Genomic DNA, 18,503 nt, shown 5'->3' on the forward strand with positions numbered 1-18,503 from the left:
CGCGGCTGTCCTCGCCCCTCTCCTGGGCTGGGGGCTGGTGGCGGCCACACCCTCGCCTCCCCTTGGCCCCGTGCCCCTGGCGGCTCTATTCTTAGCGTCCCGGGGTGTGAAGTAAGCCCCTGGGCGGCGATAACGCGGGCAGAGTCAACACGGCCACCACGATAAGCTGCATCAGATCCCAGATCCGGAGGTGCTGGCGCCAGGCCCGGCCCCCTCCCTGGCCAGCGGGGTCGACTCCAGGCGCCCCGGGAATGGGGAAGTGGTTCTGCTTCCCTGACCCCTTCGGGCCCAGGCACGGGGCCTGCCCTCTCGCCACATCCCCTGGGGCCCTGGGCCCCCGCCGGGCCGGCAGCCACCGGGACGGCGGGTCCCCTGAAGGCCGCTGTCAGCCTGGGCCTGAGCGGGAGCCGGTGTGGCGGGAGGCCCAGAGCACCCGGCCAGGGACCTCCTTCCCTCGGGCCCCGGGTCCGCCCAGCACCCCTGCTCTGAGCCACGGTGCTGCACCCCGGGTCCTTCCCGTCTGCTACGCCCAGCACAGGAAACAAAGGAATGGAAGGCGGAGATGTGCCGGCATCACAGTTTATTGTTTATAAACCATGAAAATAACAGCTGTTGTTCGGCACGGGCCGGGCAGTGCCCACTGCAGGGGGGCAGCAGCGGACCCCAGAGGCCTTGCCTAGCTCAACCCACGGGGGACACCCAACCTCAGCTGGGGCCCCACGGGAGACTTGGCACGTTGGCGTGGGTGTGGGACGGGGTAAAGCATGCAAGAGGGAGACAGGGGATACAGGCATGCGGCCGAGGGGCGTGGGGACCCCAACGACTAAAGCAGGATGACGGGGCCCCCTTCCCCTCACCAGGGAGCGCCTGGGCAGTGTCTGGCCAAAAAAGCCTGCCCGCCCCAAGGCTGTAGTTGAGGACTGACGGGGCAGGGAGCTGGGCAGGGCAGAGTGCAGAGGGCAGACTGGGGATCATGCCCAGAGTTCCAGATGCCTTCCCTCCCCGGCAGCCGGGGGAGAGGCACGGGACAGGGATGGGGAAGGGGGCCCCTCCGTGACTCGGGTAAGATGCCAAGGGCAGGGTGCGGGGCAGAGACTCGGCGGGGGCTGGAGGGAATGAGGGATATCTAGAAAGGTGAGCAGAGGGGAGTCCCCCGGTGGAGGGAAGGCCCCAGGAATACACAGACATCGGGTAAGGGCCGAGAGGGCGCGGCAGGAGGAGCGTGAGGGGGAAGCTGCCGGAGGCATAACCCAGCTCCAGCAGGCCTGGGGGGGCAGGGCCCGGGTCAGTCCAGTTTGGCAAAGCCCCCGATGGTGACCTTCCTCTCGGGCTTGGTGCCCACGGGCTCCTGCAGTTGTACGGCACCGCCCCCGATGAAGCAGAAGGCAGGGCACACGGGCCCCGAGCAGTCCAGGGGGCACTCCAGGAGCCCGCGGAAGGACACGGCGTCCAGGAAAGAAACTCGGCCCCGCTCGTAGTCCAGGCAGATGCCCAGGCGGGGCGGCAGAGGCACGGTGCAGCCGGCCGCGGGGCCGTCCCGCCCCGTCAGCCCCGCGTTGGAGCTGGCCCCCGACCCCAGCAGGATCTTGCCCATGCCGATGGTCAGGAAGGCGAAAGGTGGCGAAGCCTCCACGGTGGCGTCCTCGGCACCGCTGTCGTGTCCGCTGTCCGGGTCGTACCTGCGGGAGCCGGTGGGTGGGAAGGTGTTGGGAGCGGAGGGGGGAAGTGGGGCACGGGGGGCGGCGAGGGCTGGCTGAGACACAAGGGGTGGGGTGGGGCCGAGGGCTGAGACGGTGAGAGGACGGGATGTCGGGGAGCGAGTGGTTGAAAGGATCGACTCGGGACGCGTCGCAGACACAGGGGTTAGAATATGGGGCGGGGGGGGGGGTCTGAGTCCACGAGGAAAGCGGTATCGAAGGGCAAGGACGTTGGCACGAGAGGTAGGGGAGAAGGAGGTGAGGATCAGGCACCATGAGGAGGCAGGAGACAGGAAGGGGTGAGGAGAGCAATGGGGGAGGGGCATCACGCCGGCAAGGAGCTCGAGGAGGGTTTGAGGGGGTTGAGACGGCTTAGTGACCGAGGGGCTGGGGAGAGAAAGGCTGTCAGGAAGGCAGGTGTGGGGAGAGAGCTGGGGTGGAGGGGTGTGGAATGGGGGTGCATTTCAGGGAAATGGGGTGTTTAGGGACAGTGCGGGGAGAAAGGGTTCGGGGAGGCGCACGCGTGGGGGACGTTAAGCGGGGCGCTGGCAATAGAGGGGGTGGAGACGGCAACGTCAAGGGAAGGATTTTAGGATGTTGAAAACAGACGTGGTGAAGGAGGTCCTGGGAAGAGTGGGTTTTGTGGAGACAGCACGTTGGAAACGGCGTTGGGAGATGCAGAGGCCGGACGGGTGGCCTGGTGGGCCCGAGGGACAGGTGCTAGCAGGTGGACGGCGCCCTCTCCTCACATCCCCTTCCCCAGCGACACACTCCTCCGAAAAGCAAGCCTCCCAGCCCCTTGGGCGGAGCCCACGCCGGGCTCGGCCCGGCGTCCCTGCTCCCGATCTCCCGCTGCCACCCCGTCCTGGGCCCAGCTCCCCCACCCAGGGCCCCCACACCCTGTCCCTCCCCGAGAGGCCTGACCTGGGGCTGACCACGTCGGGGGCTCCCTGGAAGCTCTCCTGAAGCTTGCTCTCCAGCCCGACGCCCACCTTGACCAGGTAGGAGGCTGGGTCCACGGCACAGGCCCAGTAGCTGCGGCCCTGGGTCACGGCCACGTCTCCCAGGACCACGTCCACGCTCAGGTGGCAGCCGGTGAGCAGCCGCTCGGCGGCCAGCAGCAGGGGCAGCCCCGGAACACTCCGCACCGCTCGCTGGTCCTTGCTGATGGCCAGACGCTCTCGGCTCGTGCCCCAGCGGCCGTCGAGGAAGAAGTGCAGGACTGCAGCGGGGGAGGGAGACAAAGAAAGGGCTTCAGGGACAAACACAGGCCTTGGAGGACACTGGGGGGTTTCAGGACATGGAACAAGCTGCTGAGGGCTGGGCGGGGGCTCTGAGGACCAGGGCCTGGAGGACCACCATCGGGGGCATGAGGGGAAAAAAGGGGGCATCCCAAATGGGCTTGGGACCCCAAGAAGAGTTTTAGGAGTGACTAGTGGGTCCAGAAACCGGTCTCCCAGCGGGCCTGCAGCGCCTCCTCCTGGCCCTCTCCTGTGGCCGCACCGCGCCCCCCCTCCCCCCGCCGGGGCCCCCACTGCCGCTCCGTCCCAGCTGTGACACCCCCCTCCCCACCGACCCACGCCTTCCAGCCCACACTCTGGTGCTCACACCCGGCCCTTACACCCCACTTGGGTGGTGATGCTCCTGGATTCCGCCCGCGCCCCAGGGGCCAGACCATTTTCTGGAGAGTCACTGCCCTCACGCTTACTACTGGGAACGGACCTCAGTCCCTTCCCACAGCAACAATACTGCTATTGTCCCTACGGAACAGGGACCCGAAGTTCAGAGAGGACAAATAGCTTGCCCAAAGCCACAGCTGGCAAGAGGCAGAGCGGGCGTCCGAACCCAGGTGGTCCAGCCCCAGAGCTGGCGCGCGGCCCGCTGTGCTGCCTCGCCGGCCGTCGGTGGCCTCAGTGGGTCCCCGCGTACCCTACGCGCCTCGAAGGCCGCACTGTGCCCAGCCGGGCGCCGCTCACCGGGTGCGGGGGGCGTGTGCAGGTGCACGTCTTCGCTGTACTCGCCGTAGCCGGCCTTGTTGCAGCCCCGCACGCGCAGCACGTACACGGAGCCCGTGTCGGGGTTCTCGAGCAGGGCGCTGGTGCCCCTCACCTCCTCCCGCCGCTGCCAGCGGGTGGGGCCCGGCTGGGCGGGCACATCGGTGCGCCGGAACTCTATGGTGTAGTGCCAGGCGGGTGGCGAGTGGGGGGGCAGTCGCCAGCACAGGAATATCTGGTCGTAGGCGAAGGTGCGCTGGGTGTCGATGACGGGAGCCTCGGGCACTGTGGGGAGAGACAGAGGGGGTCAGTGGGGGCCTGGTCAGCGGCCTGGCGGGGAGGGCGGGCAAGGGAAGGGGAAGCAGCGGGGGCCGGGGGGGTGAGTGTGGGTGAGGGGGAGCCGCGGAGAAGGCCGTCTGGGGGCCGGGGGCTGGGCAGGGGGCGGGCAGGGCACAGCCCAGGGGAGAGACGGGTGTGGGCGGGGCGGGGGGCAGGGGGCCTCGTGCCCGTCCTGGCCTGCCGTTCTCTCACTCTGGCCTTAGGTCAGTTGCTTCCCTTTTCTGGGCCTCAGTTTCCTCCTCTGTCAAAAAAGGTATTAGACCAGATGGGGACCCTTCTTTCTATGACCTTGTTTATTCTACGAATAAAGAAGGGCCCGGGGAAAGGCAGACAAAGGCCACTGGAACCCAGGCTAAAGGGCACGGACAGGAGGAGGGGGCGGGGCGGGAGGGAGACAGCCGCGAGGGCCAGCAAGCCAGAGAGCAGGGGCCGGGAGGGGGCGAGTGAGAGCAGGACAGCAGCAGGAGACCAGGGTCAAGGGGAAGAGGAGGCAAGTAGAGAGGGCGAGGGTCCGGAGGACAAAAGGTCAGAGGGCAGGGATTAGGCGGGAGCCCAAGGCAGGCAGAGAGAGAGACAGAGGGCGCTGGAGGGGGAGGACCGAGAAGGAGGCAGGGGTGGGTGGCCGAGCTGTGTGGGGGCGGCAGGGCAGGGCCCCCGGGGCAGGGCCGCTGACTTGCCTGGGGTGCTCCGGAGCGGAGTCCGCGGTGGCCACAGCCTACAAACAAAGAGAGGGAGAAGCAGCGCTGAGCGCGGTGTGGCCGGGCGGGCGGGCGGGCGGCGGCGGGGAGGGGCGGCTAGGCCGGGCTGGGCGGGAGGCCGGGACGTCCCGGTGGGCGCTGCCCCCCGGGCCCGCTGCTGGGGGGGTGGGGGGGAGACGGGGGAGGGCTCTGATGGGGCACGGGGCCTGGCCACCTCCTTACCTCGCAGGAAGTTAAGCTCTGTCAGCAGCTTCATCTCACGCCCCACGTCCAGCTGGCAGTGTCGGAAGGAGGAGCTGGCGGCCGGCCGGAAGGTCTGCAGGGCCTCCGTGGCCCGGGCAATCCTGCGACGGGGCGGGCAAGGGTCAGGCACTGCCCTCCGGGCCGCCGCCCTTCCCCTCCGCCCGGCCTCGCCTGTCCCTAGAGCCTCGGCCCCTGCTGTGGGTCTCCTCCCGTCCCCGCAGGCGAGCTGGGTACCGGTTGGGCCCGGTGTTAAAGCCTGGGGACCTGTCTGTCCACCGGGCAGCATCTCGCACGCTGTCCCCGACACTGGCCGCACCCCTGCGTCTGTGCGGGGGGCTGCACCTCGCATGCCGTCCTCGACACTGGCCGCACCCCTGCGCCCCCGCGCCCTGGGCCGCGCCCCCGGGTACCTGTTGTGCAGCTGCTTGGCTGCTTGCACAAAGCAGGGCTGGTCTGTTTCCTTAAGAACCTCCTGGGCATAGCCCACCAGGCCTGAGCCATCCAGTAGGCTCCGGTGCTCCTGGATCTGGGCGCCGAGACGGGCCAGGCGCTCCTGCTGGCACTCCTCAATGGCCTGAAGCAGCGATGCCCGCTTCTCCTCCAGCACAGCCCCCAGCCCCCGCACCAGCTGGGACACCTCCTCCTTGGCCTGCTGGCCACTCACCTGCCCAGAGAGCAACACTCACTATCTTCCTCTGGAAGGCGGCACTTGTGCCTGCCTCCTGGGGCGCCACACCGGGGCGGGGACCACGGCAGATCTGGGGAAACCCTACCCGCCCGTTCCAATAGAGCCAGGCTCGCGTCTGCAAAGACCCCCGGACACCCACGTGGGTTGAACTTCTGAAGCTCTGTGCTGACCTTCCTGGATGCCCACACCACAACCCTGAGCCCTTAAGGAGTCCCCCAAACAAGAGAGGCCACGACTGCACTAATGTCCACCGGCCTCTGCCCCTTCCTTATTGTCTATCCCCACGTCGGCCGATTCGAGCCATCTGCCGGAAAGCGTCAGAGGTGTGTGCCACCCTCAGCGGCAGCCGAGCCTGAGGGCATCTCAGCTATGTCTCCGGGGCTTTCCAAGCTCTCCCTGTCCTGGGTGACCGCCGCCCTGTCCCCACTGTAGCCCCAGGTACAGCCTGGTCTGGGGCACCCATGTCCCAGGCAACCTGGCTTAACCAGAACCCCAACACATCCCTGGACCCCACATGGGCCTCCTGAGCTGGCAACCGGGTGATCGGGCCATGCCCACGCACACCCCCCTTCCGGCTCCCACTCCCCGGCAGGGCCCAGGGCCCACCTCCATGCCCTCCCTCACCTCAGTGTGCCTCACGGTCTCCTCCAGCTCACAGATCTGGGTCTGTACCATGTCCTGGTTTCCCAGGATGTATGTCAGGCTCTTTGTCAGCTTGTCCTGAGGGGGAAGAAAGAGGTGGGCACCGTGCCTAGCTCGGCAGAGGCCAGCATGTAGGAGGAGGTGCCAGAGGGCGTGAGTGTGGGCTGAGCGAGGCAGAGTCCTCACCTTGAGGGCCTGGTAGGCGCTGAGCACCGGTGTGATCTTGTGCCCACCGTGGGTGCGCCTCACCCGGCAGAGCTGGCACACCAGCCGCTGGCACGTCTTGCAGTAATGGGTCACCTCTTCCTTGTGGTCTGGGCACATCAGGCCCTAGGGACAGAAAGAGCAGTGACCGCGTCAGCCGCCGGCGGGCTTGAGGGGGCTGACCGACCACCCAAGCGCTTGGCCCTGCCTCTCCACGGCCCTGTGGGGGAGCCCGGCCGGGGTGCTCCACAGTGCCACCTGGTGGCGCACACTGGCACCAAAGGGAGCCTGGCCTGCACCAGGTCTTCGCCTAGCTCCGCCCTCCCCTCTACCTCCGGATGCGTGCTAATAGCAATAATAACGATAATTAATCTCTGCCTTGCGGCTAATAATTAACCTTGCCCATCTTGTTCACTGCCCTGTCCCCGGCGTCTAGAATAGCACCAGGCACCAGGCTTGATAAATATTTACTCAGCGAACGCGTGAACGCAGACAGATCTTTTCAGCCTACAGGTAACTTTCACAAACACTATCTCATGTGATCCCTTCCACAACCCTCAGGGCATGGGGACGGCAGGGCAGATGTTATCGTTCTCATTCAGCAGACAGGATGGAGGCTGGACGATGTCTAAAGACTCGTCCGGTGCCTTTTTGTTGTTGTTGTTGTTACAGCAAGAGGAGCCCGGCAGAGGCGAACCTCCACCCACCTCCTTTCGCGAGCCCACAGAGCCGGGCTCGCCCCCCAGCGTGCGGCACCACCGCATCCCTCCCTCCGCAGGCTCTTCGAGGGCTGGCTCACCTTGGGGCGGAAGGAGAGGGTGGGCAGCGTGGGCTCGTGCTGGGCCTTCTGGGTGCCCCAGGGGTGGAAGAGCTTGAAGCACTCGTTGCAAAAGGTGGCTCGGCACTCGGTGCAGCCCTTGGTGGCCTCTAGTGGCGGGGGCTTGCACAGCTGGCACAGGATGGCGCCGCCCACACTCACACTCTGGCGGTACCGCTCTACCACGCGCTCGAGGGTCAGGTTCCGGAACAGCCCTGCCAGGCCCCGCTCCCCCAGATCCACATCGCCCTGGCAGGCTGGGCACGGGAACATGATCACCTGGGGGTGCAGGGCGCCTCGCTTCCGCCCGGGGTACGTCCCAAAGCCTGTGGAAGTGCAGGGAGGTAGGGAGGTGAGCATTTCGGCCGGCCGAGGGGCAGGGAGTCTGCTCCATGGAAAAAAAAAAGACTTTTTATTGTGCCAGAGCTCAGCTCGCATTAGAGCCTGTGTGAACGGTCTCCTCACCCCCCGCAAGACAGACAGATGCCCCTGACCGGCCACAGAGGTTTCCATCTTCCCCGTGGACACCCCAGCGTCCCCACCCCCGGTCCCCGGGACCCAGCCCCACCTGACTTAAGCAGCCGATCCAAGCGGTCCGGCTTGGGGACAGTTCTGCGCCCGAGGCGGGGACTCCGGGTGGAAGGGGTGGAGGCAGGAGAGGTGGGCTCGGAGCTGGGGTCCCCACCGTGGCCTATGTAACCCTGCTGGCCCAGCACCTCCCGGGCACAGGCCTGGCACACGTTGTGGGTACAGGGCAGCACCAGTGGCTGCTTGTACATCTCTTGACACACCGGACACAGCAGCTCTCTCTCCATGTTCTTCATGCTTGTCTGTGGAGACAGCAGGAGGCCGGCTCAGAGCACGACACCGGGCACATCTCGGCAGGCCTCTCGGCTGCCCTCAGAAACCCAAGGGGTCTGGAGCAGGGGCAAGAAGACGAGCTGCCTAAGGCTTTTCCCCAGCACCGGCCGGGGCCTGGTTCATACACCTTCCCGGCTCTGTCGCCTGCCTCTCCTGCTCTGGCACAGAGCTAAAGCCCACGGAGGGGGGGGGGGGGTTGGAGCGCCAGCCTCCCCCAGCCTCTAGCCCCGCCCCTCTCGCTCCCCCTGCGGGGGAGCTGGGCCCGCAGCCCCTCTCCCCTGGCGGTTGCCCGCCTCCCCCCACCTCTGGGCCGCCAGCTGCTCTCAAGGACACCGCCCATTCTGCAGCTCGGTGCGGACCCCCGCCCCCTTCGGGGGCACCCCCCTCCGCCCCGGCGTGACTCCTCCCTATAGCCAGGCGCCGCTCGCTCTCCATCCTCCTGCTCACCGCGTCCATCATCTTGCCGCGGCTCGGCCCGCGGCCGCCCCAGGCTCCATTCCCCAGCCTTCATTTCCCCACCCGGCTCCTCGGGTCGGCGAGACGAGCCCATTCCCTTCGCCCCCGACCGTCCGGCCCTCCCGCCCCCTCCCCCTCCCCCTGACTAGCCGCAACCCCCTCCCCAGGCGACGGGGAGCCCAGCTCCCGCCTACTTGCCCCCTCCCCACCGGAAGTACCCCTCCCTTTTTTGGTGGAGGGGGTCCTCCAGCTATGCCCCACCCCCCCCCCCGCCTCACCTTGGTCCCTCTCTTCGCAGCCATCCCGGTCAGGGGCGCAGCTGACACAAAGGAGGGAGGGACAGGCAGGGAGGGGGAAGGAAGTGGTGGGGGGGGCAGGGTTGGCACCGCCCCTGGGAGAGCCGGGCACGGGTTGCCATGACAACCGCGGGCTCCGAGGCAGCCCTGAGTGGGGGCGCGGTGGGGTGGGGTCTCGCCGAAGGGTCCAAATTTGGAACTGCACCGTGGGGCGGCTCCTTCATCGCCCCTCACCTAGCCTCGGTTTTCTTGGAAAACATCCGAGCTCACACACGCCCCCTCCTCGTAGCGTACAGAGCCCCAGCCCTGGTGCACTGCCGGCGGGCACCCCAACCCAGCCGCTGCATCCGGGCGGCTCCTGGTTCCTCATACCCCAGCAGATGGACGCCACCTCACTCACCTCCGGGCTGCCTCCGGGCTTACCCTCTCCAAACTACACCCCGAACCTCCCGGTCCCCTCTGACCTCCCCAGGCCCCTGCCTGCATCCCGGCATCTTGCCTCATCTCCACCTGTTCAAGGTTCCGGCCGGCCCCGGACCCCTGTGCCCCCCCACCCCCCGTCCTCTCCCCTCGACCCCACCGTAACTCACACTGATGCGGACCAGCGCGTCCATGATGGAAGTGAAGGTCTGCATGTCCTCACCCTCAGCCATGGCCTTACCATGCCCGCCCGCCCCCGGGTGCCCGATCCCGGCTGCGGCTGCGAACCCCGGGCTTAATGCGGGAGCCCGATGGGGGTGTGGGGAGGGGTGGGGGTGAGATGTCACTGCGCATGCTCCAGAGACAGCCTCGAACAGCGCCCGTCGAGGTAGGAGGTGGGAAATAGTTCTCCCCACGTGGTCCTCGGAAGACGGTGGGGGGGGGGGGAGGTGTGGGTAACATGGAATGGCATTGGAGGGGGAGCCATTTCTTATGTTGCCATTCTTCGTTGGCTCCGTAGTCTTACTTATATAAAGCGGGAGGAGAGTTTCAGAGAAAGACGGGCTCCAGGATGGGAGGACCAGATTTTGGTTTGGGCAAGAGTCCACGGGAGATGCCCAGCCAGCGATCATGGCGGAGGGAGGTGTGAGGAACGGGCACTGGAGACGACATAAATGGCAAAGAAGACACACGTGGGCTAGAGGCTAGGGGCCACGGGCCCAGCAGCTTGCGCCGAGAGGCGGCAGACGCTCCGGGTGCGGGGAAGGGCCGGGGACCAGGGCGGTGGCCACGGCCCCTCCTGGACGCAATATTTCCTCCCTGCCGGCAGGGGGCGCTGCGGCCAGGCGCCTAGAGGGAGCGCGGGGAAGACGTGGGGGGGAAGCGAGCCCGCGGGCCCGGCTGACGCATGCGCACGGCCGGCCGCCCCGGTTCGGCTCCATCCGCTCTCGGCTCGTCCCGAGGCGTCCACTGGACCGGAGGGCAGGACATGATGGGTAACGGCGCCGGCGGGATCCCCCCCCGACGGACGAGTGTGGTGGGGTGGGGGCGGCCCGGCTGTGGCGGTCCTCTGCCCGCAGAGCTGACGTGTCCTGGGCCCCGGGGGCGGGAGAGCTCGGGCGCCCGGGGCGAGGACGCCGGGGGTCGCGAGGGGGCGCGGGGCCCGGGGTGGGGCGGGGAAGCGGCTGTGGCCGCGGCCGGGGGCCGGGCCGAGCCCGACTCGGCGCCTCCTGTGGTCGCCGCCCCTCCAGCCGTGGGTACGGGCACCTCGCTGGCGCTCTCCTCCCTCCTGTCCCTGCTGCTGTTCGCCGGGATGCAGATGTACAGCCGCCAGCTGGCCTCCACCGAGTGGCTCACCATCCAGGGGGGCCTGCTGGGCTCGGGCCTCTTCGTCTTCTCTCTCACCGTATCCTTCCTGCGCGGCGGGGGGCGGGGGGAGGAGGCGGCCGCGCGGCTCTGCCGGGTCTCTCGTCCCACCCTTAACTCCCTGGGCCCAGGCCTTCAACAACCTGGAGAATCTGGTCTTTGGCAAAGGATTCCAAGCCAAGATCTTCCCCGAGAGTAAGTGCGAACCGGGGGGGGGGGGGGGGGGGGGGGAATGGAGGGGGCGGTGAGTGAGCCCTCTGCTCTAACCTCCCCCAGCAGGGGACTGGCCTCCCAGGCGCTTAGTTGGTCCGGGCTGCGTAGGGGAGCTGGGCTTGCCGAGGCTGTCGGAGGCGCTGACGCTCCCGGAACACGTCCTCTAGCTCTTGGAGGAGCTGGAAGGGAAGGCCGGAAAGCGCGAAACTTAGTTGCCTTTGGGCCACTTCCCAGGGGAGGTCTGAGGACAGGGCGCGCGCCTTGCCTACGTCCTTGGGGACGGTCTTTGTTCCCCCCAGAGGAAGGAACAGGACTGACTCTATGAGGGGTTCTGATGTCAGGTTGAGCCGGTGTTCGTGGATTCTGTGTATTTGACAGGATCGTCAGTAGCTTAAGCGTTAGAGCCTCCAGATTTCACCTCAGCAGCGACCCTGACCGACTTAGAATAAACGTGAGATCGTTTCCTGTTTGAAACGTACTTGTTATTGCTTGCGTAATGGAGACTTGATGATTTCGCTATTTATGCAGAATTAAGGTCAGAAAGCAAATCAGACGTCGAGGCCGGGTCACCTAAGGAGTGTCACAAGCTTGAAAGTGACAGCACATGCCGCCTCTTGTGGAGCCTTCCTCCCGTAGAACAGAGACCTGGTTTCTGCACCCTTCTCAGGGCCTTGCTCTCTCCACTCAGCCCTGTTGCAGTCTCCCCCAGCTCCTTCCCTCCTGCAGCCTCAAGCCTGCCTTCGGAGGTTTTGTTTGCATGTGTTCTGTCTTCCTGTGCTTCGGAAAGAGACCTTTGTTGTGGGGCAGGGCTCTTGGCCTTCTTGTCCTACGCTGCCCTCCCCAGCTGGGCGGTCAGTGTTTGCCCTTCCTTTCTACCCTCTCACTTTCTCTCCAGTCCTACTCCGGATGCCCCGGAGACCCTTTCCTGCTTCCGTGGGCATGGGTGTCCAGACCCTCTGCCCTCCAACCTGTGTCCGGGGACTGAGGCCCTCAGCTTCCACCGCTGGACAGCCAGTTGAGCGAATCAATCCTTAGTGGCTGGCTTTTGTGGCAAAGGCCTCACCCTCTTTCCCAAACAGCAGCAAACCTTGCCCTTCAGATGCTGCTGTCACTTTTCCTTTTCCTTTATATTGGAAGAAAGCCAGGATAGAGAAGTTAAGCGACATTTGTGACAGAGCTGGTAAGGAGCATGCGTCTCCTACCTCCATGTCCCGGGCATCATTAAGGCCGTCTGAAGTCCTCCTGCCAGTGTCATGCCAACTCCGTCCAGGCAGGTCCCCCAAGATTCAGAGCGCCCCGGGTGTCTCCTAGAATGCACATATGAAGGCTTGGTATTTCCCACTCTGACCAGCACCCTCCTTGTGCCGTCTTGCCTCCCCAGTTCTCCTCTGCCTCCTGTTGGCTCTCTTTGCATCCGGCCTCATTCACCGTGTCTGTGTCACCACCTGGTAAGTGCCTCGCAGCTGGGTAAGGGGCGCAGCGTGCTTCCCCCTCCCTCCTTTCCCCTTCCCCACTTCCCCAAACCTGATCCAGGATTGTTGCCCTGCTGCCGCCGCCCGCCTGCCCGAGGAGGCACCAGGCTGGCCGGATGCCCGCCCATGCCGTGACTTTCCTGTCTTCACCCGCAGCTTCATTTTCTCCATGGTTGGCCTGTACTACATCAACAAGATCTCCTCCACGCTGTACCAGGCAACAGCTCCAGTCCTCGCCCCAGCCAAGGTCACGGGGAAGGGCAAAAAGAGAAACTGACCCTGCGTGTCCAATAAAGTTGATTCTTTGTAGTTCTGTGAGCCGTGATCTACCGCGAGCCTCTTGTGCCGTCCCCGCACACGCGGGCTGCCGTGGCAGGCCGATACCTGTGCTCTCCAGCCATGGGGGTGGCGGGGCTTCTTCCTCTAAGGTTCCTTTTTAGCAGGTGTTGATCGAGCACCATCCACGCCAAACGCTTTGTGAGGCACTGGAGCGGAGCGTGCTCGTGTGAAAGTCTCCTCGCGGAAGTGAAGTGCGCGAGTGACCCGCTGTGTTGACCTGTCGGAAGAGGGGTCGGGGCTTGAGCGCAGGAAGCCTTCCTTGCCGGTCAGGACGGGACTAGATCTTGGAACGGGAACGAGGGAAGGAAAGGCCCCTCGCCCCTGCGACACCTCTGGGGGCTTCGTTACTCTGACTACCCACCCTGAGCAAACAGGGCCCCTGCCCCTCCTCCAAGTCCTCAGAAGGGAATTCTCTACCGACGTCGTCCTCCCGGCCCCGTCTGTGAAATGCCAGTGTGGACATTTGTCCGTGTCTGGAGACTCCCGAGGTTGATCACTGCCCATCCTCTTTGTCCTGGTGCCTTCATTTCTCTCCTGTCTTGCAGCCGAGATAGGAGCTTGCTGTGCTTTAGCAAAGCATACAAAATGGTAGGGACGAGGCCATCGACCTTGGAGCCAACCTTGATGGAAATGAAGATGTGGTTGGGCGACTGGGTGGCTCAGTCGGGCGTCTGACTCTCGGTTCCGGCTCAGGTCATGATCTCGTGGTTCATGAGCTGGAGCCCCGCACGGGGCTCTGTGCTGACAGCGTGGAGCCTGCTTGGGATCTTCTGTCTCCTTTCTCTGCCCCTCACCCGCTCACTTTCCATCTCTAGCTCTCAAAAATGAATAAATGTACGTTAAAAAAAAAGTGAAGGATGTGGTTTCTCAGGTCCTATGCTGTGTCCTGCCCTGAGGAACACCTCTCTGTCCAGAGTACTTGTCCTTTGAGGCTCCTTAGGCAGCCCCTCCCGGAAGCCGTGGTCTTTGGGGTGTGCACCTTGCCTTGGTCACTTGGTACTCTGCACTGTGCTTGATAATGGGCAGTAAAGACTGGTGGGCTGGTTGAAAGAATCTGCCCGTCTGGTAACAATACTGCACGTGGGATGTGTCTAAGTAGGGACAAAGACCCAGTGGAGATGAAGAAGTGAGCGGGTCCAGGATTAGAGCCCCTTCTCTCTAATCAGGGGCCAACCCCACCCACTCCCATCTGTGGCGGGAACCCCAGACGCCAGGCTCCTCCGTCCCTAGGTTAACGAGTGCTCTGCAATTTCCCCAGGATGCCTGCAGAGGGCGCCACTGGCTCGCATCTCCTGGGGACCAGTACCATTGCCCTGAGGGCTGGGGAGGGTTCCTGCTGGGTCTCTGGTGAGCCTCTCTCGGGGGAAGCCAACCCTGGAGACCCTGAAGGACTGGCCCATTGAGGGGGCCTGAAGTTGGAGTCAAGTCTCCCTGGGAACAAGGCAAGGAGAGTTCAGAGGAGACCAGAGTCTCCCCGAGAGGAACTTACCTAGTGACGGTGAGGGGATGTGTGGTATGTGGGACCCTCTGGGGGAGGATGACAGCCTATTCCAAATGGGCCCTGGCTGTAAGAGGAGGCTGGGTTGGTCCGAGGGCCCCCTCTGTCAAACCTTGACTTCCTCCTGAACTGGGGTGGGAGCTGTGGCAGAGGGCCGGGTCCCAGCCCAAGGGAACATAGACACCCAGGGGATCTGGTCACCTGAGGGTACCCTGGCTTCCGAGATGAGAGTTTGGGTGGGGCCAGGCTAAGGCAGGTGGGGAGGAGCCGGAGAGTAGGGTCCAGGTCCCTGCCAAGCGACCGGAGCACCTGCTGCCACCTACCGTGTAGGCACCAGTGACAGCATGTGGCTCAGGAATAATGACCCCTTCTTCGGGAACAGGTGCATTTACGAGGCCGAGGGTGCCGATCTCAGCTCTCCACCCAGCCTATCTCTGGGGTGCCTAGTTACCTAACCTACCAATTAACCCTGGCAGGGGCATTCTACCCACTAATAACCATCATTAAGCAAGGGGGTATGAGGCCACAAAGGCTTCTGCAGGCCCGAAGGTGGGAAGGGCAAAGGTGCTAACCTCTGGGGCTTGGCTCCCCCCCAGGGGCTGGAGGCCTCCGGGCTGGCGAGGCGGCCCCTGGAGGACGAGGGAAGCCAGATGTTTCCTCCTGCTCCCTCACACGTGGCCCTGACACCCGTCCACCCGCTGGTCCCGCCACCAGCTCCGGAAACAGGAGTAAATAATACGGGGGAGGGGGCCTTGGATGTGTGGGGGGACAGGCCGGGGAGGATGTCCCGCGGCTCCGCCCAGGAGGCACGGGCTTTGGGGCAGGAGGTGATGCCACCAGAGAGGAGGTCGGTGGGAAGGTGAAGCAAAAGTGCTCCCTATCTCCCCCCACCCCCAGCAGAGGCTGGACTCCTCCCTGACTGGCACCGGAGGGAGGGGACACCACAGGGTTGGATGGGGCGGGGGGGGGGGGGCGCCCAGGACAGGCAGGGAGCGAGAGTCCGCGCCAGGCCCTGGCTCCAGCCCTTTCCGGCCCTCATTGTCCTTGGTGAGAACAGGACACAGTCCGGTTCCCACTGCCAGGCCCCCCAGCTCTGCTCCCCAGGGGCTCGGGAAGGATGTTGGGAAACAAGAGAGAGCCAGAGACAGAGATGCTGAGAGACACAGAGACAGATACAAAGGGGAAAGGTTCAGTCAAAAGCCAGCATTGAAGTCCTTTGTGAGCAGAGAAGGCCCTGGGCCTGTGGGAACCGTAAAAGAATGAGAAGCCGGAGGCCCTGCCCCCTCGGGAAGGCCCCTCCACTCCCCTCCTTGACTTAGGGTCACTCACAGGGCCGCCTCCTAAGCAAACAATGGCCGGAACCCTCTGCCGGGCACAGTCGGTGGCACTTAATTGCTCTGCTTCAGGTACCTTTCTTTGCCTTTTCCTCAGGGGGCAGGGCCAAGATGGAGATTGTGCTCCCAAACCCTAGTTCCCCAGTCCCCCAACCCGCCCCCCCCCCCCCGGGGGCCACACAGACTGTGCCGGGAACGCTACTTGGCTGGGTTCCTAGAGGACAGAGACAGGCGTCCCTCATCACCTGGAGTGACAGCAAAGTGTGGGGCAGCAGGGATCCCCGGAGCCAGCCGTCCCCCCTCTCTTGCCTTCGCACCCACGGGCGTGGGGTGGGGTGGGCGTCGTTCCCTCCAACCCACTGTCTTCCACCTGGGCCTGCCGTTCAACAACTACCCCCTAGGACACAGGTCCCGCGTGTCCGTTGAGGCGCCAGAGGTGCCTCAAGATAAAGAGAAATGGAAACACATTCGCAGTGTTTGCATTTAACAAATTAACACTTCTTTTTTTTAATGTTTATTTATTTTGAGAGCGGGGGAGGGGCAGAAAGAGAGGGACAGAGAATCCCAAGTGGGCTCTGAGCTGCCAGCCCGGACCCCGGTGAGGGGCTCGAGCTCACAGACCCAGAGGTCATGACCTGAGCCCCCCAGGCGCCCCAAGAAATTAACACTTGGTAACACAAGATTACAACACAGTATAATCATGCTAGGAACGATACCATCACAGGATCTTTAGAAAATTCTCCTTCACGGGGAGCTGCAGGCCCTAGTTGAGAAGGTCAAGTCCTACGGTAACGACACATTCATTGTACGGTTCTTTCTAGTTTGTGTACATTGGGAAATTCCATAATAACACGTCCAACCACTGTATGGTGAGCACCTTCCTTCCGTTCTGTCAGCGACAGGGTGACTACTGTGGCGCGCTTGGGGAGGACAGCACGAGTCTCGGTCTGAGGCCCCGTGGGGACAGACCTCAGCACACGGCCCTCGGGACCCGTGAGAGCTCTTCTCCGAGAACCCCCTCCTCCAATGAGCAGGGAGAGCAGGGAGGTCCCCGCCCAGGTGAGGGTGAGGCTGTGTGTCCAGAGGCCAGGATCCCACGGAAGAAACCTTCCACATACCCCTTCTCTGGGCCGAGAGCGCCGTGAGGGCTGACCTTGGCTGCTTCACGGGAACTTCTCCCCAGCGAGACTCCCCCCTCCCCTCCTGCCTCAGCCTCCAGTCCCCACTTCCAGCCTCTGTGACTCGGGCCTCCCGACTCGGAGAGTTCAGGTTCTGGACAGCACGTGCAAGTGGGACGGCCTGGGTCTCGAGATCAGCCTGACCTGAGTTCTGGCTCTGGCTTTGACACTTACCGGGAGAGAAGGCCCTTCGGCAAGGCGAGCCACCTCTATGCACCTTCCATTCTGAGGCTGTAAACGGGGGTAATAAAACCGACCTCAAACTGTGGTAACGAGGCCTCGAATTAAATATCGCGGTGGAGGCTCCGCGCAGAGTGCCCGACCCACTAGGCATTCGACGCGCGGTCGCGCTCAGTGACAAGGACGACCGTCAAGTCGGCATCTACCACCTGCCGGTCAGCGTACTTCGTGCCTGATAGATATTCTCCATCTCAGCTCTCGCACCCGAGACCGACCGCCCCAGACCAAGAGGGAGTACAGCAGCAGGCGGCCTTCACACTTGACCAGCAGCCTGCTTCCTCCCGGGTCTCCAGCCTGCCGGGTGGCCCCACTCGCCCGGGCTGCCGCCTGGCCCTCTGCCCACGGCTCCCCACCGAGGTCAGGAGGAAGCCAAGTGTTGACAGAGGGAGACCCTGCGGATTTGGGACTTGTCAGCCACTACACTTGCATAAGCCGGTTCCTTAAAAATACACGTTACTTCTACGTATGCACGTCCTATGGCTTCTGTTTCTCTAGAGTCCTGACCGGTACACCCGTTTTAGTGAAATGAAAAGAGGTAAAATGAGAGAGAGGCTAACATAACCTGCTCAAGATTACAAGTGCAGGGGCACCCGGTCAGCTCAGTCGCAGCGTGCAATCTTGATCTCAGGGTTGTGGGTTCGAGCCCCACGTTGGGTGTTGGGATGGCTTAACACGTTTAGGGGCGCCCGGGTGGCTCAGTGGGTTAAGCGTCTGACTCTTGATTTCGGCTCAGGTCACGATCTCATGCTGATGAGTCTGAGCCTCACACTGGGGCTCTGTGCTGACGGCATGGAGCCTGCTTGGGATTCTCTCTCTCCTCTCCCTGTGCCCCTCCCCCGCTCAACCTTGCAGGCGCGCGCGCGCTCTCTCTCTCTCTCTCTCTCTCTCTCTCAAAATAAATAAATAAACTTAAAAAGATTAAATAAATAAAATAAACTCTTTACAAGAACAAAAAAGCATTGAAGGTGGGGTTGCAGGCGGCCTCCCAGTTGCCGGCCCCACCCCCCTCCGAACCCCTCTGACCTTGCATTCTTCCCAGCTGGGCCTCCTCGGGCCCCCAGTGCCAGGCATGCTTCCGCCTCTTGGCCTTTGCACCTGATGTTCCCACTGCCTGGCCACTCTTCTCCAGGTCGCTCAGGGGTCCCGTCCCTCCGGGGACACCTTTCTGAGCACGAGTGTGATCGAGTGTGTTCCTCGTGCTTCCGCCCCCGGCCTCGCCCGTGTTCCCTTCACGGTAGGTCTCATTACTTGATACATTAAATATTGATGTGTTTCTCGTCCGTCTCCCACCACCTCACCGAGGCAGGCAATTTATCCGTTTTCATTGAATGCTTCATCGAAAGCGGGGAATTTGCCTGGTTTGTCCCCTAGAACGGGGCCTGACGCGGAACAGGTGCTTGGCACACATTTGTTACCTCTGTTCAAGCTTCTCTTAGCAACACGCCATTGTCACATTCCGGCCCTTTGCTGAAACTCCCCCTCCCCCCCCAACATCAGTTCCAGACTGAT

The 18,503-nt window shown here is 63.8% G+C and overlaps 2 protein-coding genes across 4 annotated transcripts; one reads left to right on the forward strand and one right to left on the reverse strand.

Moving 5' to 3' along the window:
- Positions 1-563: 563 nt before the first annotated feature.
- TRIM46 (tripartite motif containing 46) lies at positions 564-9,633 on the reverse strand. Of its 3 annotated transcripts, none has more exons than XM_042926114.1 (10): positions 9,526-9,633; positions 7,891-8,152; positions 7,305-7,648; positions 6,488-6,631; positions 6,284-6,379; positions 5,382-5,635; positions 4,951-5,072; positions 3,674-3,976; positions 2,622-2,919; positions 564-1,679 (listed from the first exon to the last, which is right to left on the reverse strand). In XM_042926114.1, exons 1-10 carry the CDS (start codon positions 9,586-9,588, stop codon positions 1,286-1,288), a joined length of 2,280 nt encoding a protein of 759 aa, XP_042782048.1. In that variant the 5' UTR covers positions 9,589-9,633; the 3' UTR covers positions 564-1,285. The 3 variants fall into 3 exon arrangements, with proteins under 3 accessions (XP_042782048.1, XP_042782049.1, XP_042782050.1); XM_042926115.1 differs by lacking the exon at positions 9,526-9,633 and adding an exon at positions 8,918-8,950; XM_042926116.1 differs by lacking the exon at positions 9,526-9,633 and adding an exon at positions 8,631-8,708.
- Positions 9,634-10,240: 607 nt separating this feature from the next.
- KRTCAP2 (keratinocyte associated protein 2) lies at positions 10,241-12,723 on the forward strand. Its single transcript, XM_042926192.1, has 5 exons — positions 10,241-10,350; positions 10,606-10,760; positions 10,852-10,915; positions 12,315-12,381; positions 12,562-12,723. The coding sequence occupies exons 1-5, from the start codon at positions 10,263-10,265 to the stop codon at positions 12,680-12,682; spliced, it is 495 nt and encodes a 164-aa protein (XP_042782126.1). The 5' UTR covers positions 10,241-10,262; the 3' UTR covers positions 12,683-12,723.
- Positions 12,724-18,503: the final 5,780 nt, after the last annotated feature.

The sequence above is a fragment of the Panthera leo genome, chromosome F3, assembly GCF_018350215.1.
Source record: "Panthera leo isolate Ple1 chromosome F3, P.leo_Ple1_pat1.1, whole genome shotgun sequence".
Taxonomy (NCBI): Eukaryota; Metazoa; Chordata; class Mammalia; order Carnivora; family Felidae; genus Panthera; species Panthera leo.

What these genes read in the sequence shown, in the direction of transcription:
- KRTCAP2 (XM_042926192.1), top strand. Translation starts at nt 10,263, where the DNA reads ATGCGCACGGCCGGCCGCCCCGGTTCGGCTCCATCCGCTCTCGGCTCG. An exon ending in AGCCAAGATCTTCCCCGAGA is followed by an intron (nt 10,916 to 12,314) that starts GTAAGTGCGAAC and finishes TTGCCTCCCCAG; the next exon opens with TTCTCCTCTGCCTCCTGTTG. An exon ending in CGTGTCTGTGTCACCACCTG is followed by an intron (nt 12,382 to 12,561) that starts GTAAGTGCCTCG and finishes CTTCACCCGCAG; the next exon opens with CTTCATTTTCTCCATGGTTG.
- TRIM46 (XM_042926114.1), bottom strand. Translation starts at nt 9,588, where the DNA reads ATGGCTGAGGGTGAGGACATGCAGACCTTCACTTCCATCATGGACGCG. An exon ending in GCCAAGCAGCTGCACAACAG is followed by an intron (nt 5,073 to 5,381) that starts GTACCCGGGGGC and finishes GCCCCGTCGCAG; the next exon opens with GATTGCCCGGGCCACGGAGG. An exon ending in CCCGACGTGGTCAGCCCCAG is followed by an intron (nt 1,680 to 2,621) that starts GTCAGGCCTCTC and finishes CGGCTCCCGCAG; the next exon opens with GTACGACCCGGACAGCGGAC.